The sequence below is a fragment of the Trematomus bernacchii genome, unplaced genomic scaffold, assembly GCF_902827165.1.
Source record: "Trematomus bernacchii unplaced genomic scaffold, fTreBer1.1, whole genome shotgun sequence".
NCBI lineage: Eukaryota > Metazoa > Chordata > Actinopteri > Perciformes > Nototheniidae > Trematomus > Trematomus bernacchii.
In genome coordinates, this window is record NW_022987648.1 from 2,605,856 (window position 1) to 2,630,166 (window position 24,311).

At 40.2% G+C, this 24,311-nt stretch overlaps 1 protein-coding gene across 1 annotated transcript in view; it reads right to left on the bottom strand.

Moving 5' to 3' along the window:
* Positions 1-24,311, bottom strand: part of LOC117485720 (inactive dipeptidyl peptidase 10-like) — a 430,229-nt gene that overhangs the window by 153,317 nt on the left and 252,601 nt on the right. The window contains exons 2-3 of the mRNA XM_034134388.1: positions 23,361-23,475; positions 17,026-17,121 (exon numbers count right to left, since the gene is read on the bottom strand). Of these exons, the coding sequence (XP_033990279.1) occupies positions 17,026-17,121; positions 23,361-23,475 (211 nt within the window). The remainder of the gene's footprint in view (positions 1-17,025; positions 17,122-23,360; positions 23,476-24,311) is intronic.

The following is a 24,311-nucleotide window of genomic DNA, read 5'->3' on the forward strand; positions in this document are numbered from 1 at the left end:
CTCACATGTTTGGTCTTCCACACTAGTATACATAGCTACACATACTGTAGTATAACAACGTCATATTGACAATAGGTTAGGGCTGCCCCCTGAAAGTGAGTCAAATCAGCACTCATGCAGACATTTTGAAATTATTGAAATTATAATTTGTTTTCTTCATGAGCCATTTTACTTTATTATGATTAATGAATATCAGAAAATATCTTAAAGGTCCCATGTCATGCTTTTCCGGTTATTACCCGTCCCCTTGTGTGTTATGTAGCTTTTTCTGCATGTAAACGGTCTGCAGAGTCACAAACCCTCATAGTACACCCTGTAGCGAGTAAAACTCTAACACAGAAAAGACCTGTCTATGCTGCCCCAGAACGCCTCGTTGGACATTTTTATTTTTCCATTGTTTTCTTCCTGGGTACAGTGACGTCATTAAGTCCAAATGGAGCAATCCGCACACACACTCACTCACTCAGCCAGCTCCGCGGTGCTCCGCGGAGCTCAGACCCCACGCGGCAACCAGGAAACGACACCAGTAATCCAACTCACACTGTCCGCTCCTCAAGCCCCACAGGGCGGAGCAGCGAGCCCCGCAACGTCCCGCCAACACGGCACCCAGACCCCACGCAGCATTCTCATCTGTTTGTCATTACTGGTGTCATTTTCTTGTTGCTAACAAACGCCATTGTAAAACATAATCACTGATGTTCCGCTGTAACGGTGGTTGACTAATCAGAACAGAGTGGGCGAGCTGACTCATAGGGAGGGGGGGGGGCAGGAGCTCCAACAAGCCGTGTAGGACAGAGAGTGAATACACATACTATACAGAGATGCTGTATGAGAAAAATATGCTTGTGAGGCAGGATATGACATGTCTTTATGGCAGGACAATGGGACACAACGGATGATGGTCGGACGGAGTGGCGGTATATTGGATCATACAGAGAACTCCTTTTTGTTACCTTTAAATTAAAGAAGTTTATGTTGGTCATTTATGTTTATATGCCGCCTTGACCACTAAATAAATATTAATTGATGGAACGATACAACAATTCCCGCATTTGTTTGTTTACAAATGTCAGCGGGTCAAAACCCACAACCCCGACAAAGGGGCATTTCAGTCAGTTTTTTTTTTTTTAAACGGACTGAAATGCTCGACAGATGCATGGCAAGCACATCAATCACATGACAGTGTTTCCCACAGGAGGTGGTGGCTCTAGATATGGTTTGAGATGACATGTAAAGATGTTACACACAAAGCACTTACACTGACACTGTTGAGCATTTTGAGACTCTTTTGCATCTTAGAGAACGAAACTAAGGGCTGGATTTTACAGTTGCTTTGAAGTCAATATACTACAAATTAATTTCGTGTCATATTTGAGAAATGTGTGAAGAATTTTCATCATTATAAGCTGAAGCCAAAGTGAAATCTGCAGTTGCTTTTTTTTTCTTCTGACAAACGTATAAACTTGACCATCACATGAGACTTATAAGGTGACTGGAATAATATTGAATATTTCTTTGCTCCATGAGAAGCTGTTCAATGCATTAAATTCATCTAATGCAGCGAAATACTGTGTTTCTGATACAGGAGAATCTCTGCTAGCTAACACAAAATCTCACCCTTTATTGTTTATTTTGTATCATTTTGTGAGTTATGGTGTGAGAAGTACATCGGCATAAACTCAGTATATAAGCTGCACATCCATCAGGCATCTATTATTTCATAATGATGTGTTTTACATTTTTAAAGAGGCCCTATTATGCTATTAAGGGTTTTCCCTTCCTGAAGTGTGTTAGATCTGTGTGCATGTTAATGGTCTGCAAAGGCTAAAATCCCTGTGTTCCCTCCATTGGACTCCTTTGTTTACTTCCGTAAACATAGTGCCATCACTCTTCTGTATAACACTTACGCTTCTATTGGCTAGCTCTCCAACACATTGTACATGATAGGCTAAGGGGCAGGACATCTCTAAGCTGGTTGACCAATCACAACAGAGCTGGCCAGCTAACCAATCAGAGCAGACTGGGCTCTGGTTTCAGACAGAGGGTGAAAAGAGGTGCTGCAGCACAGGCAGTATGAGAAAAATAAAGAGCTTTATGAACATTAAAGCATGGAGACATGTCCCAGTAGAGACACTACACCCTGATATACACCTGAACATCAGCAGGAGAGGACTCTTTAAAGTAGAGACACTACATACTGATATACACCTGAACATCAGCAGGAGAGGACTCTTTAAAGTAGAGACACTACATACTGATATACACCTGAACATCAGCAGGAGAGGACTCTTTAAAGTAGAGACACTACATACTGATATACACCTGAACATCAGCAGGAGACGACTCTTTAAAGTAGAGACACTACATACTGATATACACCTGAACATCAGCAGGAGAGGACTCTTTAAAGTAGAGACACTACACACTGATATACACCTGAACATCAGCAGGAGAGGACTCTTTAAAGTAGAGACACTACATACTGATATACACCTGAACATCAGCAGGAGAGGAACTGGGATTTGGAGGAAAGCTTGAAACTTTAGGAAAACACTCTAGATGTATAGAGTCTAGGCACCGATGTTCCAAGAGATAAGTGTTGCAGTGAAGTAGATGATGTGTTGGATGGAAATCTGTTCTTCCATTAGTTGAACCAGCATTAGTCGGCTTATGTCAGTAATTAGGCCGGAGCATGAAAGCATTTATCATCGTCAAGGACCCACAAATTCGACCGCAGATACGACTCTCCTTCGCTGATGTCACCTCCCATTACTGCGCCTGAACCTCCAACAGTCATTATTCACTCAGCCATGCTACAGAAAGTTCAGCTGCTAATAATACAGCTTGTAAAGCAGTCACGTATTAGAGGAACCGTGGCATGGCTTGACATGTAAATATATAAATGAAACCTGAATTAATATGCATTATATATTTATCACAGAGCACATTTCATTAGGAGAGTCATTAAATGCAATAATATGTGAGGGAGCTGCAGTACTTCCATCATTTACATCACGCTCAGACTCTCACACTGATGCACTGCATCCTCTTACACTTTATTTCAATGTGGAGCTTTTCACCAGCACCCAGTTTCATTTTTACATGATTGCATGTGTTTATTTCTGGGAGCTGCTCAGTTAAATTATATACCAAAACAGTCCATCCATCAGCCACAAGCATGCTTCTCAGGTCATTAAAAAGATACATTTGACGAAGATAATTGACAGGGCGCGCAGCTGATGAGTCATTTAGTAAAACGGAGAGGTGAATTGTACGAAGTAAACAGTATCGACAGCAAAAGGCTCGATAATGGGTTTCTATTAATGTAGAACTCACTATTTATTGAGGTTAGCATGCTGCGTGAAGTCTAACCTCATCGTGAAATGTGCTAAAATGGCATTTAAATAAAATACACAGCTAAAGATATACTGTACTAAACTAGATGTTTATGTTTCATATAAAATAGTATTGTTGTCACTTTTTAAACCTCTTTTCAAATATTTTTGTTTGTTTTTCACTTCAGACAAGTTAAACTTCACTTGAAATGAATAGTATTTGGGAAATGTATCTATTAGTTAGCTTAACTCAGCTTCACCGTGACAATTCAAGATTTGTAAATGCTGTGTTTTAAATCTAATCTATACCAAAGAAATAAAAGCAAATATTCTTCTTCACTCAAGAATCCATTCTCAGCACTGCAGGCTGTGTAAGCTTCATATTGGGCCATGAGTTGCTTCCCAGTGATCTGTGATGGCTCCTCATGCTTGTTTGTGTTACTTTGAGACTTGAAGAAACTTCATGTGAGCATAAAGGAGTGTCTCTGCAGCAGATACAGATGAAAACAGCATTTAAGTATCTCCACACATCATTCTGTTCTTAGATATAAGTGCAGTGTAGTGATGTGTCGGTCGCGAACGAGCCGGCTCAAAGAGCCGGCTCTTTTAAGTGAACGACGGGAGCCGGCTCGCGCCCGCGAACGAGCCGTTTTTTTTTGTTATTTTGTTGTTAAGTAATACAAGACAGAATGATATGATGATCTCCGCGCTACAGCTGCTCCGTGCATGCATGCAGTGACATGTAATATCCAAGGATTAGAGACTGTTGGATGCTGCTGTACTGAGCATTGCAATATATTTATTTTCACTATGTCATTTATTTATGATTATCCTTGGGCTCAGCAAAGATTTGATGTCAGCTGTTGCTGTCTTTTTTTCTATAGTTAATACTGAAATAGAGCCCTGCTGTTTAGTCAGGGCCTTTTCTTTAAATATAATTTTAAAATGTCGATACAGTAGCCCCTTTATTTAAATGTCTATGCTTAAGTTTTTATCTCAATCTCAATCTTTATTTATTTATATAGCACATTTAAAACAACCTTCAGTTGACCAAAGTGCTGTACAGGCAATACATATTAAATAACACAATGGGAGTACAATAATAAAACAATAATTAAAAACATGATAAAAAGCACAATAACTAGAAAAATATTTAAAAAAAACACATACAAATGTAAAAATGTAATGTTCAACTAGTATTAAAAGCCAGTGCAAAGAGGTGAGTTTTTAGCTGAGATTTAAAAAGTTCAATAGACTCAGCAGTCCGGATATATACTGGGAGGCTGTTCCACAGTCTAGGAGCTGCAACACTGAAAGCCCTGTCACCTCGGGTTTTTTATAGGTGTTGCTATCTGCTTTGTGTAGCGTGGTTCAAGCAAGTCAGTGCATTCATTGGGTGGTATCAGAGAGATACAAGGGTCTGTAAATGCAATGAAAACTGGCCACAGCAAATAATTGATATTAAACATGTAATTTTTACTTTTGAATACTTCAGTACAAAGGATGTATTGAATAATTTAAGTGATATGTGTACACATATAAATCATGAGTCAAAACAGGGCTACATTTGATTGAATTATAAAAGGTATAATATGTAGTAAACTGAAGAGCCGTTTGGGAGCCGAAAGAGCCGGCTCTTCTTGGTGAGCCGAGCCAAATGATCCGGCTCACCAAGAAGAGCCGGAATTCCCATCACTAGTGCAGTGACAATGAGCAAAACACGTAATATATTATTTGATAGGCTAAAACATCGAACTACCCATAATCCCCAGCTATCGTTGAAGCTCGTCGATTGGATGTATTAGCCGCAGTGCATGTTGGGATATGGTGTTTATGCGATGTGAAATCCAAAAACATTTAAAAAAAATACTTGATGCTTGCTTTTCTCTTTGAAAGTCATCACATAACGGCATTGTAATACACGGTTCGGCTGTATTAAATATTACACATCTGCCGTAGTTCTTTATTTATAGAGCCCTGATGAGAAGACTTCTGGACAAACAGGAAGAACTGCCGCCGAAACTGAATACGTGACGTATCTCAGCAGATTGTCAGCAATTAAACAACATCTTCAATTTCTCTTCACACAATACGTCTCCTTGCAGTATCAACACTAATTCGGCTGACTTTTATATTTGATCCAATTGGTAGATAGGTTATATTTACCCCATAACGGTGCACAGCTGATAGAAAGGGACTTGTAGTTTTTAAAGATATTACTGATTTTCTTTGAATTAAAGAATGTAAATACTGAGTTGAGAGAATAGTCAGGGGATTTGGGTGATGGGAGACACATCTATGGATTCAGAATTTCAATAGCTTACCATTAAATGACGGATATACCTTTCCGTCTGTGATGTTTTACAAATCAGATATTAATGTGTATACACATTAATATTTTTTATATTATATATATTACATTATATATATCATATATAATATATATGATATATATATATATATATATATACATTATCAGCTATAATATTTCTATAGAACTACAATATGTGAAATATTATAGCAATATCCTGTACAATTATGTGAAAACATGAATACAACTACACATCTTCAGATGTTATACATACATAAGTGTCCTACACTAATAATACAAAGTTATTATGGCATTGTATGCTGTGTGTTATTTGTACATCAATGTGTTTCCTATCCTCTAAACCTCCAGGGGTGTACACAGTTTAATATGGCAACTTCTAATAATGCGAAATACGAAAACGTCTTTTAAAACTACAATTCCCAGTAGAGACGTGCCATAGAACATGTTGCGAAACACAATAGCCAGCATGTGTAGTTCTGGGGGGCACTGCCACTCCAACATCCAATCACAGAGCTTGTGGACTAATCACGGGGTTTGTAAAGTTAAGCGGATGTTGTAGTCCCAAATGACAGCTGAGGATTCTGGGTAGTGTAGTGTCTTCGGAAACTCTGTAGTGTCTAAACTCCGAAAAAACTATGTGTTTCTCCAAATCGAAGGTTAAAAACACAAAAGCATTGTACACAATTTAAACCAATCAATATTGTGTAATTAACAAGGATAAACTGATGTTTTTTTGTGGATGAGTAATGCAGATATCACTGTGTAATCATTTGACAGTGAGGAGAATACTTCCGAGAAAACTTTGAGACCGGAAATACTGTTTTCACCCCGTGAGGGTTGACACCAACTTTACATGGACGCTGCGGAACTACACGTTCACCTGACGAGACCTCAAATCATCTTCGTATTATCTATCAAACTATAGATCCTACACATCCACTGGACGAAGATTCTAAAAGTACAATATACACTTCTTGCTGGAAATCTAGTCAAAAAGGGTGAGTTTTCGACAAAAACAGCGTCTGGTTTCTCAGGTTAGGGTTAGGGAAAAAGATCTTCACATGCAACAAAACCGCATTGTCAATTCAGTTTTGAGGAATTATTTTATTTTTCCTGATTATGTTTCATTTTAATATATGACAATTAAATATATCGTCAAAGTCAACAAGTAGAAGGAAGATAGGGACAAACAAAGAAACATAAATAATGCAACAAATCTACTTATCCAAGCCACATCATTATCTTTAATAACCAATGTTTTGTTGCATTTATGATTTTTTTCAGTTTTTCAATTGACATAGGTAACCATATGTTTTTTATATCATTTACATGTTTGCAACTGCTCTTTGTAACACTTTTCTCCTCCATAGAGGAGTTTGCATTCACTCACCTTTGCGTAACAGTACTGACTCTGAAATGCTATGTATGTTTATTGTGGATGCACCTGCAGGCTTCATTAGGAGATATGTTGGAGGAAATGTGTATATCACACGTTCTTATAGACACTGAAAAAACTGAAACGTTGACTTTAATCAAAGTCAACAGATTTCACAGAAATGTATTAGGTTAGTCGAAAGCAATACTATTAAAGTGGACCTATCATGCTATATTTGAATAATAGGACCATACCTATATAAGGCATATTTATACTTTTTTTTTTTCAAAATACCAAACAGATCATGCATTTTAGCCATGCCTCATTTTGCTCAATTTGAATTTTTTTAGATCTGTTTTAGCAAGGGCTGATTCTGTGAGAATAGCACCATCTACAGGCCTGGCATATGTACTACAACGTCTCCAGCGCTTTCGAACGGCAATGGCCGTGGCTGTGTCCTCCTGATTGGTGGAGTTGGCCCAATAGCCGTAGCGCCACCGTCCTGACGTCAGCACAGTGTTCAAATCTGGATCAGTTTTTATCAGATCCGTTGCAGCCCCTTTTTTAGAGATTTTGGTATGGAGGAAAATAGAGAGGGTTGTGTTTTCTGACACTTGGTGAGTTCCCTGGAACACCGGGGACACATATTCATGTAGAAAAGACGTACAAAAGTGCATTTTGCATGATAGGTCCCCTTTAAGTTAAACTTATTTAAACTTAATAATATTGCTTTCAAGAGAATATTTTCACTTCTGGAAAGCATCAGTAACATCACTATAGAACTTAAAGGAGAAGCACCATGAGCTGAACCTTTATCTCTGTACGCAGATTGTCCTCCTAGCTCTACGGCTGTCAGATTTTGCAGTGGCAAACTCATTCACAGGTCAAACCAAAGTGTAATTGCACACAAAAATAAAACAAATCCAAAGAGGCGATGCTAATCTGTCAACAGCGGTGTTGTTGATGTCTCGATATTGTTGTTAAAGAAACAACAACAACACAATTCTGGAAATCTTTTTTTGGATGAGAAACTGAGAGCCAGCTCCTCTCTGCCAAAAAAAATCCCTATGTGAACAAGGGGTGTAAAAGGCTTGACATGTAACTCCACTTCACTGTTTATCGAGTGTTTTCTGTGGCTTTGCGAGTTTAAGTGAGCCAACTGGTGTGATATGTTCTCTTGGCTGGGCCAATGTCACACAATATGATGCCCTTCTCTCAGCAGATTGTCAGTGATGGGACTGATGGAAAGTGACGCTCTCTGAATCGCACGGCAGCATCTGAAAGTCACTTTCTCAATCACGTACAATGTGAAAAACAGACACACACTCACAACAGCTGGAGCATGTCATTTCTTGCACATTTTCCCGACACTGACCAGATGTCTCCCTGTAATCTCGGTGCACATCTTCATCAATAACAGCCACCTCAGAGTGAATCTCATGTCACACTGCAGACCGGTGACATGTGCAAAAGGACGTCCTTCAAAACCAAGTGAACATGCATATGTGTGGGGAGCTATATTTAAAAAAGGGTAAAGAACGTAGGATAACTGTGCTATTAAAGCAACAGTGAGATGATTGATTTCATGATGCATGGTCCAATGCATGCTAGCTTATTCACTAGTCCAATCCACGGGTAATTGGGGGTTATAGTCAACATCATCCCGCCGTGTTGAAGAGGTGAGGCATTTCCTAGATGCATTGTCCTGTGAAGAACTGTCTCCATTACCAGGGAGATGGAGTTGAAGCACATCAATCTCAGTGCTCTTAGCAGCAGATGTAATGATGCACTCCATTTGACTAATGTCAGCTTGTAGCGACCCATCCATCTATGACTTTATATAGGCACTCATTTAACTGAGGCAGGAATTAAAGGCTCCAGATATCCATCATTGTTCTGTGGTCGTTTTACCCCCAGCTGCTTGACTCTTTGGTATGGACCAAGAAAAGAAAAGAAAAGATGTTAGCATTAATTACCAAAACTTATTACAAATTACAGTGGCATAGTTCTGGCCATGTTCAATCTCGCAATATTCACAAAAGTGGCAAATAGTGCGCCTTTAGGCCCCAGGATTCAGATACACTCCAACATTTAATTGGTTCTTCCTTGGTCAATAATAGACAACCAAGTTCCAGGAAAATTAACCAATATTTAGTCTGCTGGCCTGCTGAAAAGACTTAAAGCAAACCAAACAAAAATGATAACTGTGGAACAGAAGGTTGCCAGTCTTTTGTATTAAAGGTGTGATAAAGCCTGGGAATGACAGCCGTAGTTTACATTAGGGCCGATACATTTAATCTGTGAGAAACCAACCCAAGAAATACATATATAAAGTATATATCCAAATGAGACCCCTGATAAATTGCTAAGACAATAACCTCCTTAGTTAACAAACCAAGAGGAACATACCCTGGCTGTGGTCCAATACTGTTATACTTGGACAGGTTCCTAACCTGAATTTTGCAGTGGCAGTCATGTTAAGGGTTGATGTCATTCTCTATATGCTAAGGACAGCTCCCTTTTATCTGATATGGAACACTGGACCTCTTTATTAAATGGAAAGGTATAAACCCATCCCTGACCAACATGATTGTAAATGATATACTAAAAACGTCCTTCTAAGGAAGTGCCATTGTGTTTTTGACAGCTTGGATTTTAGCCCATTGAGTTTTCACTGAACTAATTTGTCATGTGTTATAATTAAAGTTGCTTTTAAAACAAACAAAAAAATCCATATGAATTCACCTTTCCATCCTTTCCTTCAAACAACATGACGTGTTCTATTGAGGTGAAGGTAAAGTGTTTGTTAGAACACATAGGACATTCTTTCTACATTGACTATTCATACCCAGCACAAATGTGTTTCAGCAACAAGGAAGTGCTCTGTCCTCCTAACTGTGTGTCCTGACTTCCTGTCTCCATCAGAAGTGGTAATGTGTTATATTGTTCAGATGGACATCTGCTGCCTGTGATCTCTGACTACATTTGGGCGAATAATATATCATAGAGCCTGAAGGGTGCCAGAGCTGGAAGAAAGTGAGAGTCTGACAGCAGACCATCTGGTCATGTTACTCTCAGAGTCCTAACGCTGATCCAAATCTGATGTTTTATCATGTTTCTATAACAATATGGTGCCATTAACGGAAGTTGTCTGAATTGCAATTGGAAATGTGTGCTGCACAGCATGGATACCTGTGTGGTGAGTTTATAACACAGTACTGCATGTTACATGAACCGCTTATAAAGTAACAAGTTTAGTTTCATAAACAACATTATCAATAATTATTTGTAATTGTATTACATACTTGGATGAACATATCCTTTGTGAAGGTCCTGCAGATACTGCACTGAAAAAAATGAACATTCACTTTAATTAAATGTTTTATGTCAACAGATTTCACATAACTGAATTAGGTTAGTTGAAAGCAAATTTTTTATTTAAACTTAAAGCTGGCTACACACCAACCCGATTTTGGGAGTCAGATGCCGTCAGAGGCAGTCGGGCATTCGCGGCGCCCTACTCAGGTTGGTGTGTCCCGCACCGTCGTCTCTTTACGGCACCTTTTCACACCTCCCAGTCAGAGAAAGTCGGCCCAAACAATCACTCTGATTGGCTGTTCACACTACCGCTGCCTGCTGGTAAGGACAGTTATTGCCACTCGTCGACTTAAGTATTTGCGGTGTGTTCGTAGGTGGGTCGCGACCCACCAGTTGAGAACCACTGTTCTAGAAGGCCTGGTAGTTCACTGGCTCGAGACAGAGGATCTAGATAAATGCCACGAAGCAATTCATATGACGTGTTATTGTTTTTAACGTTGAAATGGCAAGTGCAACAGGTGAAGATGATGTTGTTGCGGAATTTTTGCAGGTACCCTTTTCAAGACGACAATTCAGTGAAAAGACGGACATTATAACGGCGGGGGGGGGGGGGGGGGGGCGCGGCGGCGGCGGAGGGTGTGTGTGTGTCTACAGAAGGTCCAGTTGTGATAGACACGGTTCACCACTGGTACACACACACACACACACACACACACACACACACACACACACACACACACACACACACACACACACTAAAAGCAGGCTCTGCATGTCTTAGAATGCATAAGTAATACATAAGTACAAAGAGAGGCAAACAGCTGCTATAATGCTGGTCCGAACATCTGCATCTGCTTTAATGAGGAACTACCAAAGTATATGAGGCTCAACATGTCTAGATGCTTTAAATCTTTAAATTCCTGATGTGATAGACTAAATAGTCTATGATGTGTGTTATTAGATAGTTTTGATGTTATGTAGAATGTTTAGTTGATAACTTCCTGTTTAAGATTTGAATTCTCTTAATTAGCACAGGTAAACAAAGTATTAAAAGCATTTAAATAGTTGAACGTGTGAATTCATAATCACTGTGGTTGCTCTGTCTGCTATCACAACACAAAGTGAACCAGAGCTCAGCAGGGAGCCAGCAGCCCCATTGTTTGCTTCATGTCAGGTTAAATAAAGGCCCCATTTACACGCAAACGCAAACGAAATGCAAACGAACCAAATACGATATCAAAAAAGTCTGACGCTGTAGTAGATATGCCGGGCCTGTAAGTGGCGCTGTACTTCCGCCAGAAAATACACCAAAAGCAGCGAAGAAGACCCCCGAATGGTTGCCATGGTTGCCCTTCTGTTTATGCCCCGCGGTGGATTTAGCAACATGTAGTTCATGTAATTCTCCATGTCCACTTGTTGCTGATGGTTGTGGTAGAGGAGCTGTACATTTTGCACTAACATCTGTAGCATGGTCAATAGCAGTAGCAGTGCTACAGCAGTGAGCAGCAGAGGTGGGGCTATGGCTTCATCGTTATCAGGAAATGATCGTATAGAGCAGCGGTTTTCAAAGTGTGAGGCGCGCCTCCCTTGGGGGGAGTCAGAGAGCTTCAGGGGAGGCGCAGCGTGAGAAAAAAATAACGAGAAACAGTGAAATCTAGCTGGTTAATTTCAGCTAACTTTATGCGACCGGCATTTGTGCGAAAAAGCAAAAGTGTTATTTATAATATCGGACAAATACATCTTTCCATTGACGTGTCCGACAGACAAGTGACGTTTTTCGCCCATAAATGTTAGTTTCGGTTCTGCTTGTCGATTCCTAAGGAAATGCATCTCGCCGCTTTCTGTACTGTTAGACGGGGCGGGCGGGACGTGTAGCACAGTGGCTGGGTTGGGAAGCACAACTCGGTTCCGAGTAAGAACAAATAACAATTGTCCGGTCCCGGGAATAATAAGAGTTGTGAGGACAGGAGGCGAGGCCGAGCCCCGCGGACCGCAGCTCTCTCTCTCTATGCTCCGTATCAGCTGATCGCTGCACAGTGCAGCTCAGCGTCTCTCTCTCTCTCTCTCTCTCTCTCTCTCTCTCTCTCTCTCTTTCTACACACAGCGGCTCCGCTGCCCGTTTAACAGCCTCATCTTTGTCAACCTTTCTTATGTTCTTTCTCTAACAAGTAATGAAGGTTATTAAGCGTTTTAGCTCCTATGTTGTTAATATTGACGCCATTTCCTTTATGAAGTAAAGCAGCCTCCCTGTCTGTGTCCTCGCGCTGTCCTCACATCCCCGGACCCCCAGACTCGGAGGAGCACAGGGATGTCAGTATTACTTATGAAGCAGGGTAAAGAAAGTAAATTATTTAAATGAAAATACTATTTATTTACTTTTACAAACAGTGAGCAGCTGGGCAGCTGCAGCATGTGTATTGCAGGACATGTGTTGGACAGACAGAGTGTGTGGTTGGACTCTGTCTCACAGGCAGGTTGCAGTGTAACATCAGAGGAGACTGGGACTCAGCACGATAGATTCAAACACACACACAGAGATGAGACAAGAAGAGAGAAACAGTCGGAGTCATTTCAAATGGCGTGCTCAAAAAAGAGAAAGGTAGACAGCGAAAACAGAGCATTTAATGACATGTTCTCTTACTGGACCTCTTTGAAATGCAATTGAATACCCCTGCATTATAGCAACAACAACAATAATAATAATAATAGCAATAATAATTGGGAGGGGGGGCGCGGCTGTTCTTATGTTCTCTGAGGGGAGGCTCACCTTCACACACTTTGAAAACCCCTGGTATAGAGGCGTACACACTGAGCCGTTTGGCCCCCCAGAGCGTTCCGTTTGCAGATCTATCCCCCTTGGGACCCGTTATCGTTTGCGGGGTCCGTTTCCGCGTTTCCGTTACGGCCTCGTGTGAACGAACGGGCTATACGAAAGAGAAAAGTAGCGGATACAACCGTTTGCGTTCTCGTGTAAACAGCACCAAAAAGTGAACATACCAGAGTTTGCTCCAACAGATCAGAGGCCTGTACTACGAAGCTGGATTTTCGCTTAGCCGGCTAAATTCAGGGAAATCTCGGGCTTTCCGGTCCTACGACGCTGGTTCTCTTTTTAGCAGGCTAGATTTCCATGGTAACTTATGCTGAGCGGCTAACCTGCTCCGGAGCAGGTTAGGTTGCAGGCTAAGAGATCAACTCAGTGAAAGCACCGCCTGCTGACCAATCAGAGCTCCGTGTGTGCGGAGTTTAAAGCGATCAAGTCATATTACAGGATAGAGGAAATACAGAAAAACTGCCGTTGCAGGAAAGACGGCCGGCCAAAATCAACTGACTGTGTGAACGTGAAAATTAATAGAATATCCCCTCCCATCTTCAGAGCAATCTGACTATTATAATATTAGCGTTAAGAAAGCTTACTTAAATATCTGCCACGACATAAGTAACCGGATCAGAGTAACATTAAGTACAGTCCGCAGCACTGTGAGTGCAGACGTCGATGTGTGCCATTATCATTCATATCATATCACATCATAATGTATCATATATTTCCTTATTTGAGTCAGCTTCTTGAGCCGTATCTGGCCATGCAACACTCACAGTGTCACATACTGGATGCAGAAGTATTATTTTAAGCAACACATTAAGTTGACGAAACACTTGAGTCAAATGTAATTAAAGTCAGATCGTGTCTTGGACGGGGCAGTGATATCATAAACCTGTTAATGTACGCATTCAAACACTTTTTCTTTTACCAGCTGTATTCACCTTGCAGGTGCAGCTATGTGGCTTTGATCCTGGATAAAGTGTTTAAGTCATGGATGTTTCAAGTTTAACTTCTTCATATTTGACTAATATTAAAGTTCACTTTTCATTCAGGAAGTATGACGCTGCGCTGTCAGTACGCTTGTCCGTGTTTGAGATTGGTCGAATGCTCCAAATACCACCCCTTTCATGTGAACGCGCACCTAACTAGATAGGACACGGCTGGCTTGAGCGATCCACTTGATAACCGGCGTCGTAGTACAGCTTAGCGCCAGCGCGTATGTTTTGGCTTAGGCCAACCGGCTAACTCCAACATATCCAGGTTAAGTTGAACCAGCTTCGTAGTACAGGCCTCAGGTGTGAATGCAGAATGTTCTTTTTATTGACACTGCAGGAAGATTTGAATGAGCTGAATACATGTGATCATTTCCTATTTCAATGTTGACATTACACCTCACATGTCTGAGTTTAACATAAAACAAACATTTCCAAGCAGCCACTCTTATTTACCAGTGATATTAATTATACAACTTATTATATACAGTATACTTTTATTATATTGTTACTCGTTTTCTTTTGGAAAACTGATCATGAGATAGTAACACAGTAGATGGTTGGATTAAAGCTAATTATTATTTGTATGATCATAAATGTATGTTTTGATAATAAGAAAATACAGTTAATAAATCATTTTTAAATGTCAATATTTTAATGATCTAAAATAAAAACAACCTGTAATATACTCAAGATTAGTATCATCATTTGTTCATGGTAGTGATTTTTCAAATGTTTCTGTGTAACTAAAGTAATGAAATAAGCTCCATGACACTGCATCATACTCGCACTTGACTATTAATGAGATCACATTAAACACCCATTCAGATTATCTCTAACGGAGACAGAGATAAATGACTTTCGAGCCAAAACCTCCAAAGCTTCTGATTTGGGAAAAATAAATCTCATGTTTGCTACAAATCCCAGCGATCAATCTCTGCCCCCGCCCGTCCGTCTGTTATCTTCTCCCATATGTCCTGGGTCTATTTTGCCCCATCCATCCACAAAGCGGCCTATAAAGCTGACTCTCTGACTGCCTCATCGAGCAACACCGCTGCTCTCTGTCTGGCCTGAGGTCAGCTCAGGGAATGAGATGGAGTTGCGAAGATAGTGGAAAAGTGTCACCGGGAATGAAATATTGATGGAAAGAAAGGCCTTGCCTCTTGCCTGCGGGCACCCAGTCTGAGCCACAGCGGATGGTCAGAGGAGAGGAGACCCAAACACAGAGATCTGCAGGAGGAGGCAGACGGAGGGCATCACGCCATCAACAAAACTCTGTCCACGCTCTCCCTCCGAGGTATTGTTATCTCCCCCCCCCGCCTTGGCAAACCATAATCAGAATCCCTTGCACTTCACTTGATGTGGTTTATTTCCAGCCAAAGCCTTCCGGGCTTAACATATGATCCCCTTCTGGCAAGTGAGGAATCAATTCAATGTAAATAAGGCGAGGGGAAATAAATCCCAACATTGGAATTTGCATAATTGCATGCAAGGTAAAGCAAGGGGTGAAACACGGCGGGCTTGTTGCAGACTGAACTGACTGCAGGCTGTTCCACAGAGTAACAGAGAGAGATGTCACCCCCCCCAACCCCCGCTCAACACTCGGCTGTTGTTTGCTCTCACGAAGCGCACTCAGAACTCATCGAGATGTCGTTCATGTCAGGTATGAATCAAGGTGTTTTGTATAAATATATGTACAGCAGGTAGTGTATTCAGTTGGCTGTCACTCATGTTACTGCATGATCCACAGTAATAGTGAGTATGTCTCATGTGTGCTGATTGTATCATCATCATCACAGGCAGGCGATAAAGCCTGATGACAGCTTTATCTGTGATTAGAAAAACAATGAAGTCTCATTATAAACACATTCAAATGCCTTCAAAGAGCCAGAAATATCCTCAAGGCCAATGACAAGTTCTGCATTTTCATTTATTTCCAGAATTTTGTCTGAATAGAGAATTACGAGGCTCCGCCTACTTCAAATTGTTGCCTCCGCCTCGAGCTCTCTACTATTTTTAATACGATGACTTCATGGAAAACACTATTTTCGAACAAGAGTTGGACTTGGTCGACATGTAGCTGCAGTGTTAGCCAATGAGATACTGCAGTACTGCAATCAGCACAGTGCACTAGGTAAGGCGCTGCAAAATCTGATAAAGAGTTAAAAAAGTCCTCTGTTTTTGGCCGGACTGCAGCAAAGCAGACAAAAAAGCAACATCTTTGCCACAAATGGAAAAGAAAACACTTCTATACTAGGAAGTTATTGTCCCTTCTGTTCGATGTAAAACACTATATTATTAATTACAATCACCAACATCTGAGAAGATGACTGCAACATGTAGTACTGTTAAAAACAAATCATTAAAGTGTCTTTTAAAAGTGTCTAAAGGGGATTACTTAAAATAATATAGTTTTCCAATTAATCAAAACTAAGAAATCTATAATAGTGGAAATGATACTTTGCCAGAAGAAACAAAAAGTGATACAAAAATATTAGGATATCACTATCAGTAATATCAGTATTTATGGTCCAATAATAATTCTCAAAAATAGCTTAACCATGCCATGTGACATGCTACTTCAGTATGCTTGAAGAACAAATACCAGGACAAAACCCAACCGTCAGATGAGATATGCAGGAATTAACTATATACATCATTTTCTTGCATCTTATAATTATCAGTACTCCTAAATTATGTTGCTGGTAAAGAATGTTTTCGTAAATCAGTTGAAGGCACATGGTTGCACATAATCCTGATTTCAGTGCCCTGCTCATTTGCATCTGAAGGCATTACAAGATAACCTTCTTGCAGATTCCAGCAGACCACAGTAGATGTTGTTCATCACTCACCATTGATCCACTTGGCCTCCGGGTCGTGGACCTGGAACTCCGGTCTGAACAGATCCTCCACAGACAGCTTAGTGTCACTTCCAGGTTGGCTGTCGGCTGCAAAAGCAAAAATGAATTGTTAACATTTGAAGTAAACGTGTGTTGCACATTTTCTTACTAGCACACACACAGTTCAAAATCAATCCCAAGCAACAGCTGACCTACGGAATCACTTCAAACACTAACACTTAAATGTTTCACTGACAAGAAAACAACCAAAACAAGGTCACCCTAAAATGTATTACAGATTTTAGAAAGCATCCTGGGATACATTACTGTGTGTGATGTTGGTAGTTCAGGTAGTGTAGTTACTGAAACAAGAGATGCAAGAACTAAAATACATTATTACGTTCGATGTCCGACATATATCTGCATGGCCGAATGTGTTTGGTAACTTTGGCTTATAAATGATTAGAATTTAAATCAGCCAATAGGTTGCATGAAACTGCAGAGTTCCTAACTATACAAAAGATCATCAACAATATACATACATTACATAAATAGATACTTAATGTAAAATATTAACAAATAACTTCATATTTTGACATACAGTTCACCTCTGTCATGAGGCAGGCAGCTGTATTTATCAAATTGTGTAAACCTACTGTATGCACCCCGCCAAATAAAACAAAATGTTTCTCACACATACTGTAGGAGGCGGAGGCCAAAACTGAGCAAAAAGGGAATAATGGATTTACATTAGTCATGTGCCGGTTTAGAAGTGGACCTCCACATAATAAAAAATACAGTTTCATTACTGCAACCTGCTGATAACTATTTCAATGAAGTATTCCAGGTGGCCACAACGTTCTCATATTTATTACAATCAAAATAGAAACAGTTGGATTTTATAATTTCTTGGCAGACACATCTAACTCTGTTGAGTGAGTTACATAAAGTTATTTACCCCCATTAAAAAAAAAGATGCTCACAGAACGATATTTCCTGCACAAAATGGCATTCCATATGTTCATTAGCATGATCATGGCTGGACGAGAAAACCAGAGAAGCTGTTCAATTGTTGCCCGTTGAAATATTTCATTTTTAATTATGAAATGTTTTGCCTTTAGCGGAAATAGAATGTGCCAATTGTCAGCTTCTTGTGAATAGGACAGCTGCTGATTGTGAGCACAATAACAGGCCAAGTCATTTTGAATGTCAGCCATAATGGCTTTCCTTGATAACTCCAGCGTGTTGGCCTGACCAACCGTGGAATACACCAGATTTTACATCTGTGGAACATTGGGCTTTTCTTTCAGTTGTGCATAAAGTAATTCAAATAAACCACACGTTTACCAAGTGCAACATTGAAGTGATGAACACAATAAATAATCAATAATTCTAATACAATATTTTGAAAATACAGTAATGCACAATAAGTACTTGGTACTTAAAAGTATATTTTGATTATAATACTCTACTTTTACTTAAGTAACATTTTGAGTGCAGGACTTTTACTTGTATTTTAGGTACAATGAGCAAAAAAAATCAGTTTACTCTTTTCAAATAATTTCACCAATAATTTCTAACTTGAAAAATGTGTTTCAAAAAATCTATAAATTAACTCAAGACTAAAGTTGCATCAATCTGTGTTGTGCTTTTATTTTATTAAGTTGAGTTAGCAGAACTAAACAAATCACATATATTTAAGATATTTTGACTTCTGACTTTGACTTGAAACTAGGAGAAGGGATCTGGCTACGCGATATATATATATCCATTTTTTACACTTCTAGTTGCTACTTTACTAGTGAGCCATTTGGTATTGGTCAGGTAACAGGGATAATCCTTTTTTTATTAAAATTACTCAGATTATTTTACTCACACATAGTCATTTGATCCATTGTTTAGATTAAATTACGTTATTATGTATAACGAATGACTTGTTCCATTAAAACCGGAGAGATATCATCAGTGGAGGGGTGAAGTAGAAATGTTTCAACACTCTAAAAAAACGATTCATGGGGTTAGTAGATTCCACTTAAAAATAAATACTTTTTCAAACATAACATTTTTGTTTTTTACCTCAACTTATTTTAGTTAGTTTACAACTCATTTTAATGACGACTCTAAGTCTGTCAAACTAAAAAAGAAAAAGAAAAATGTTAGATACAAATGTAATGATTTTGAAAAAAATATTTCTGCGTTCACTCAACTATAGGGATATACTATATGAGTAACTCATATCTACCCTGCACGGGTCTGATTTTCAAGACCCACTCCCGCCCGGCACCCGCGACGTGCAATACCGAACCCGCCCCGCTACCCGCACATATTGCCAATTAGTTCCGCAACCCGACCCGACCCGACCCGTCGGCACAAGATCCGCAACCCGACCCGAACCCGCATATATATGAGCAGTGAAAACGTGCAATTATTAACACACGCAGTTGCATATTTGTCTCAAAAAGTGTGGGATGTTGGTTATTTTCTCCATCTAGGATGACACCAAAAGCCTCCCAGACGTTGGATTTCGCTCTTGAGGAAGTGTTATTGAAAATGCTGTATTCTCCGCTAGAGAGCTTCACCTCAGCCATTTCGAATGTGGCGCGCTCAGCAGCAGATTGATGCGCTGCAGAGGTTATGATTATGCGCGGTCCCGCGGGGGAGAGGTCTGAGGATTTAAAGATTAAACTAAATTATTATTATTTTAATATATTTATTATGCAACACCCGCGACCCGACCCGCATCTTCTTTGTTTTACCCAGAACCAAACCCGGAAAAAAGGGTTTGAAAAAATACCACCCGCGAATCACTCTTTTTGCGGGTCACCCGTCGGGTACAAGACGCAGGACTCTGGCTTGGACTCTGCTAGACCGCATGTGGAGTTGGAGCAATCTGCGTTCATCCTGAGAGTGGAACACTTGTTAGCAGTGGAACAACAGGATTTTAACCTAATAATCTATGAAGTTACCTGGTAAGTAGCCACAGCTGCTTACTGCATATACAGTGTAACACAAGCTGTAAGTAGTCATTAGCTACTTGTTTTGAGCTACTGTAGCATGCATAGCATACTGATAGCTAGCTGTTTGTATCCTCCTGTATCCTTTGTTTCACAGTTGCAGTCAAAGTTCATTATTTGTAATACCGTATGTATATATTTATATATATATATATTTTTTCTTGTTAGAATTAACGTTACATTTGATAAAAACTGATTTAAAAAAAATATGAACAGCAACTGACAATGACCGGTATGTTCAGTTTGTGCAAACCAAGCCTTTGTTATTGTTTCTCAACATTAAAATGTTCTCCTTTTAAAGATGATTCGGTGGAAAGAATAAAAGAGGTTGCTATCCGGTGCTTGGTGGTGTGTCTTCGTGAAAAGGAGGATCTCTTCAGGGAAAACTTAAGTAAGTAAAGACGATGCTCACTGTAACTTGTGTTAAACTAAAACACAATGCAATGTTTTCAAATCTGATTGCACCAAAACACTGAAATGTATTTTCTAATCTACTTATTCCAGGATGATGAAGTGGAAGTTAGCAGTGAGGTGCTGAAGATTGTCTTGACCAGGGGTGCGGATTAGGGCTGTCAAGTTAACGCGTTAATAACGCAAAAAAAAATGAACGCCACTAATTATTTTAACGCGATTAACGCATGTGTATTTTTTGTCCTCGGCCGCCCCGTAGTTTCAGAGCGCATCGAGTTTAAAATACCATCTACAAGCTGATGCTGACAGCCCCGCTCCTGCCGCCCGCTTGTGGCAGACCACACTTCCACGCTCACCGGCAGGCCCGGACTGGCCATCGGGATGACCGGGAGGGTGTGTGTATGTGTGGTGCGAGCGAGGCACACCTTACGTGTTGTTGTTGTTGTTAGCATCTGGTGCTAGCTAGCTGCGCTAACGGATATAAGGAGCTGTTTCAATGAAAACAGAGGAGCGACATTTCGCCGACAACTGCGCCGAGCACTTGACTTTATGCAGGTAGCCAGACAGTGGGACATTGTACGAAAAGTCAGCACACTCAGCACGGATAGTGCGCGCAACATGATTGCAGCGTCCAGGCAGCTCCCGTTCGAGCATATATGCCTTGAGCTGCACATAGCTCCAACGATCCATCACAGTGTCTCCACATTCACTCACACACACACACACACACACACACACACACACACACACACACACACACACACACACACACACACACACACACACACACACACACACACACACACACACACACACACACACACACACACACACACACACAGTATTATTGTATGAGAGGTTCCAGGTTGAATTGAGGCGAATATTTGTAATGTTCAGAGGTTGTTGTGTTTAATATTCATGAGGATATTTGTCATTGTTCAAATGATAATAAACAAACATATAAAGCATATTTGTCCACTCATATGTTGATAAGAGTATTAAAAACTTGAAAAATATCCCTCTAAGGTACATTTAGAACAGATACAAAATGTGCGATTAATTTGCGATTAATTGCGATTAACTATGGACAATCATGCGATTAATCGCGATTAAATATTTTAATCGACTGACAGCCCTAGTGCGGATACAAGAATCGTATTGAAGGAACAGAAGTCCTTCAAATCTCGGATGCGACAAGAGCCTGTGCGATGCTGATGGGGCTAATATACGCACTCAACCTAAGCTACCCAAAAGAGATGTTAAAAACGTTGGAAGCAGGTTCATGCCTTTATTTAAAGGTCCCATGTCATGGCCATTTCTACTGATCATAATTCCATTATTGAGGTCTACTAGAATAGATGTCTATTGTGGTTTCTCATACAGCATCTCTGTATAGTATGTGTATTCACTCTCTGTCCTAAACGGCTTGTTGGAGCTCCTGCCCCCCCCTCCCTATGAGCCCAGTGGCCGTCTGCGAGACAGAGCGAAACCCAGCCCGAAACCATCCCGAACACACACACACACCCGCAGCCTGGCTGGGAGTTTGTGTGTGTGCTCACACACCGACTCACAGCCTCGCCGCGTCCTGCTGTCTCAGGGAGGAGAAATCGGCGGAGCTGCAGCTGAGAAAAGATTGAGTGTGTGTGTGTGGCTCCACGGACGTAACAGGTCCACGGATTGGTCCATTTGGACCAATGGGTCCATTTGGGTATGGGCACGTCACTGTAACCAGGAAGTAAACAATGGAAAAAGAGAAATCTCCAACGAGGCGTTCTGGGGCAGCATAGACAGGTCTTCTCTGTGTTAGAGTTTTACTCCCTACAGGGTGTACTTTGAGGGTTTGTGACGGATTTGCAGACCGTTTACATGCAGAAAAAGCTACATAACACACAAGGGGACGGGTAAGAACCGGACATGGGACATGGGACCTTTACAATTTTGTATTTACTTTTATTTCATGTTTGAGAACATTTGTTATAAAAAGGTCATTGTGTAAAGAACATTTTAAAATAAACTGTTAAAAAGTGGAACTTAAATGTGTATATTATTTTTGACTCAAAGAAATGAGTTTCTAATACTCAAACAAATGAAGGTAACAATTTGCATGGACATTTTTGAGTAGTATGGACTTAAATAAATAAATGACAATAGCTTAAATTAAATTAAATGCAACTTAATATCACTCCATCTTTATGATTAAAATTAAGTTGGTTCAACTTAATTTAGTTTTTAAAGGTGAAAGCAATTATGTTTGTAGTACTGAACTAATTGAGTTAATCAGATTATAAATGGGTACTCGGATTAATTTAATAATCGATTAAATTGGAAATACTTAAAAAGATCAACGCAAATTGTTAACCTCAATTTATTTAAGTAGAGCCGGTGTATTTTTTTTTAGAGTGAATGTTTTCATTTTCTAATAGTCCACCAATCTTGTCACAAGGAACACATTGTTGTATACAAATCTGTTGTTCCATCTCTAAATCGATAATGGGCAAACATTTTAAATGTATCTTTCACAGCAATATAAAATCCTGTTGAATTGTATTGCACAGCATTTGATTCTGCTTTAAAAATGTTCTGGGTCACTTGATAGCAGTAGAACAAGCTCAGCAATTTGCAAAAACATAATTTGTTTCCCCAAAAAACAAAAGAGTAAGGTGGAGGTGAGACCTGCAGAAGTGGTTGATAATGATCTGTGGGGCAGTCATCTATTGTTAATGTAGGAAATATAGCCACACACAGCTTTCATGCCTTAATGTCATACACATTCTTGAATGAAAGAATGACAGAACCTTTTACAGTTGTGGACGGCTAAGATGAAGCTACAGAAACATGTAAACCCTGCATGTTAACAGGGATTTTTTAACTAGAGCGAATCACAGGACAATCAGACCGCAGAGCCAATCAGAGCTGAGTTACCCGGGGTGAGGAGGATGACGGACATGGTGATGAGAGAGCAGACCACCAGGATGACCAGCAAGGCGATGGCAATGCCTTTCCAGTTCCTCTGTGGAGGACTCCCCCCCCCCAGGTCCTGGAGAGAGAGAGAGAGAGAGAGAGAGAGAGAGAGAGAGAGAGAGAGAGATGGAGTTAGGGGGGAACAGGAAATACATATTGACGTGTTTTCATGATGAAAACAAAGACCTTCCAGCTGATCAGTATTTCAGAAATCCTTTATCAGTCCCACAGTGGGGATATTTACACTGTTACAGCTAAAGTGACAAAGCAGATAAAAGGTGAGCAATAAAAAAGTAGCTAACATGTTAAATATAGAGAAAAAGCACACACTAGTAATACAACAATACAAATAAAGACAAATTACTACTCATCCAAGGCTAAAAATGAGAAGCAGCATTTAAATAATTATGTGAACATATTATGGTTTGAGATCCTATAAAAAATATGTTTTGCATAGAATTGCCCAAAATAAATAAATAAATAACTGACTGCATGTTGTACAAAACGCACACAGTGGTGCTGCTTACTGTACATAATAACACGGGTCACATTGAATCTTTCCAATCCTACCCCCTTCATGGTGAAGGAATGAAGCGCTCTGCATGAGCCACACTGTAGGCCAGAACACTTTAAATGCAACAGAATGTGCAGAGTTCAATCACGGTCAACCTTTCCATTGAAGCACACCCTCTGACCTATGGAGAAAAACACTTCCAGTTATTTGTTTGGGCAGATAAGCAAACATTTGCATTCCCGGCTCTGTCTCTCAGACTGGCTGCAGAGAGATTTGGTTGGAGCAATTTGAGTGGCCGTAGAGTTCAGAGAGTGAGATGTAATCTTCCAGATATCCAGGAGAGTTTTGAAGCTTTGGCGTACCACTCCCTCTCTGAGTCCTGGAATCAGACGGCCTTA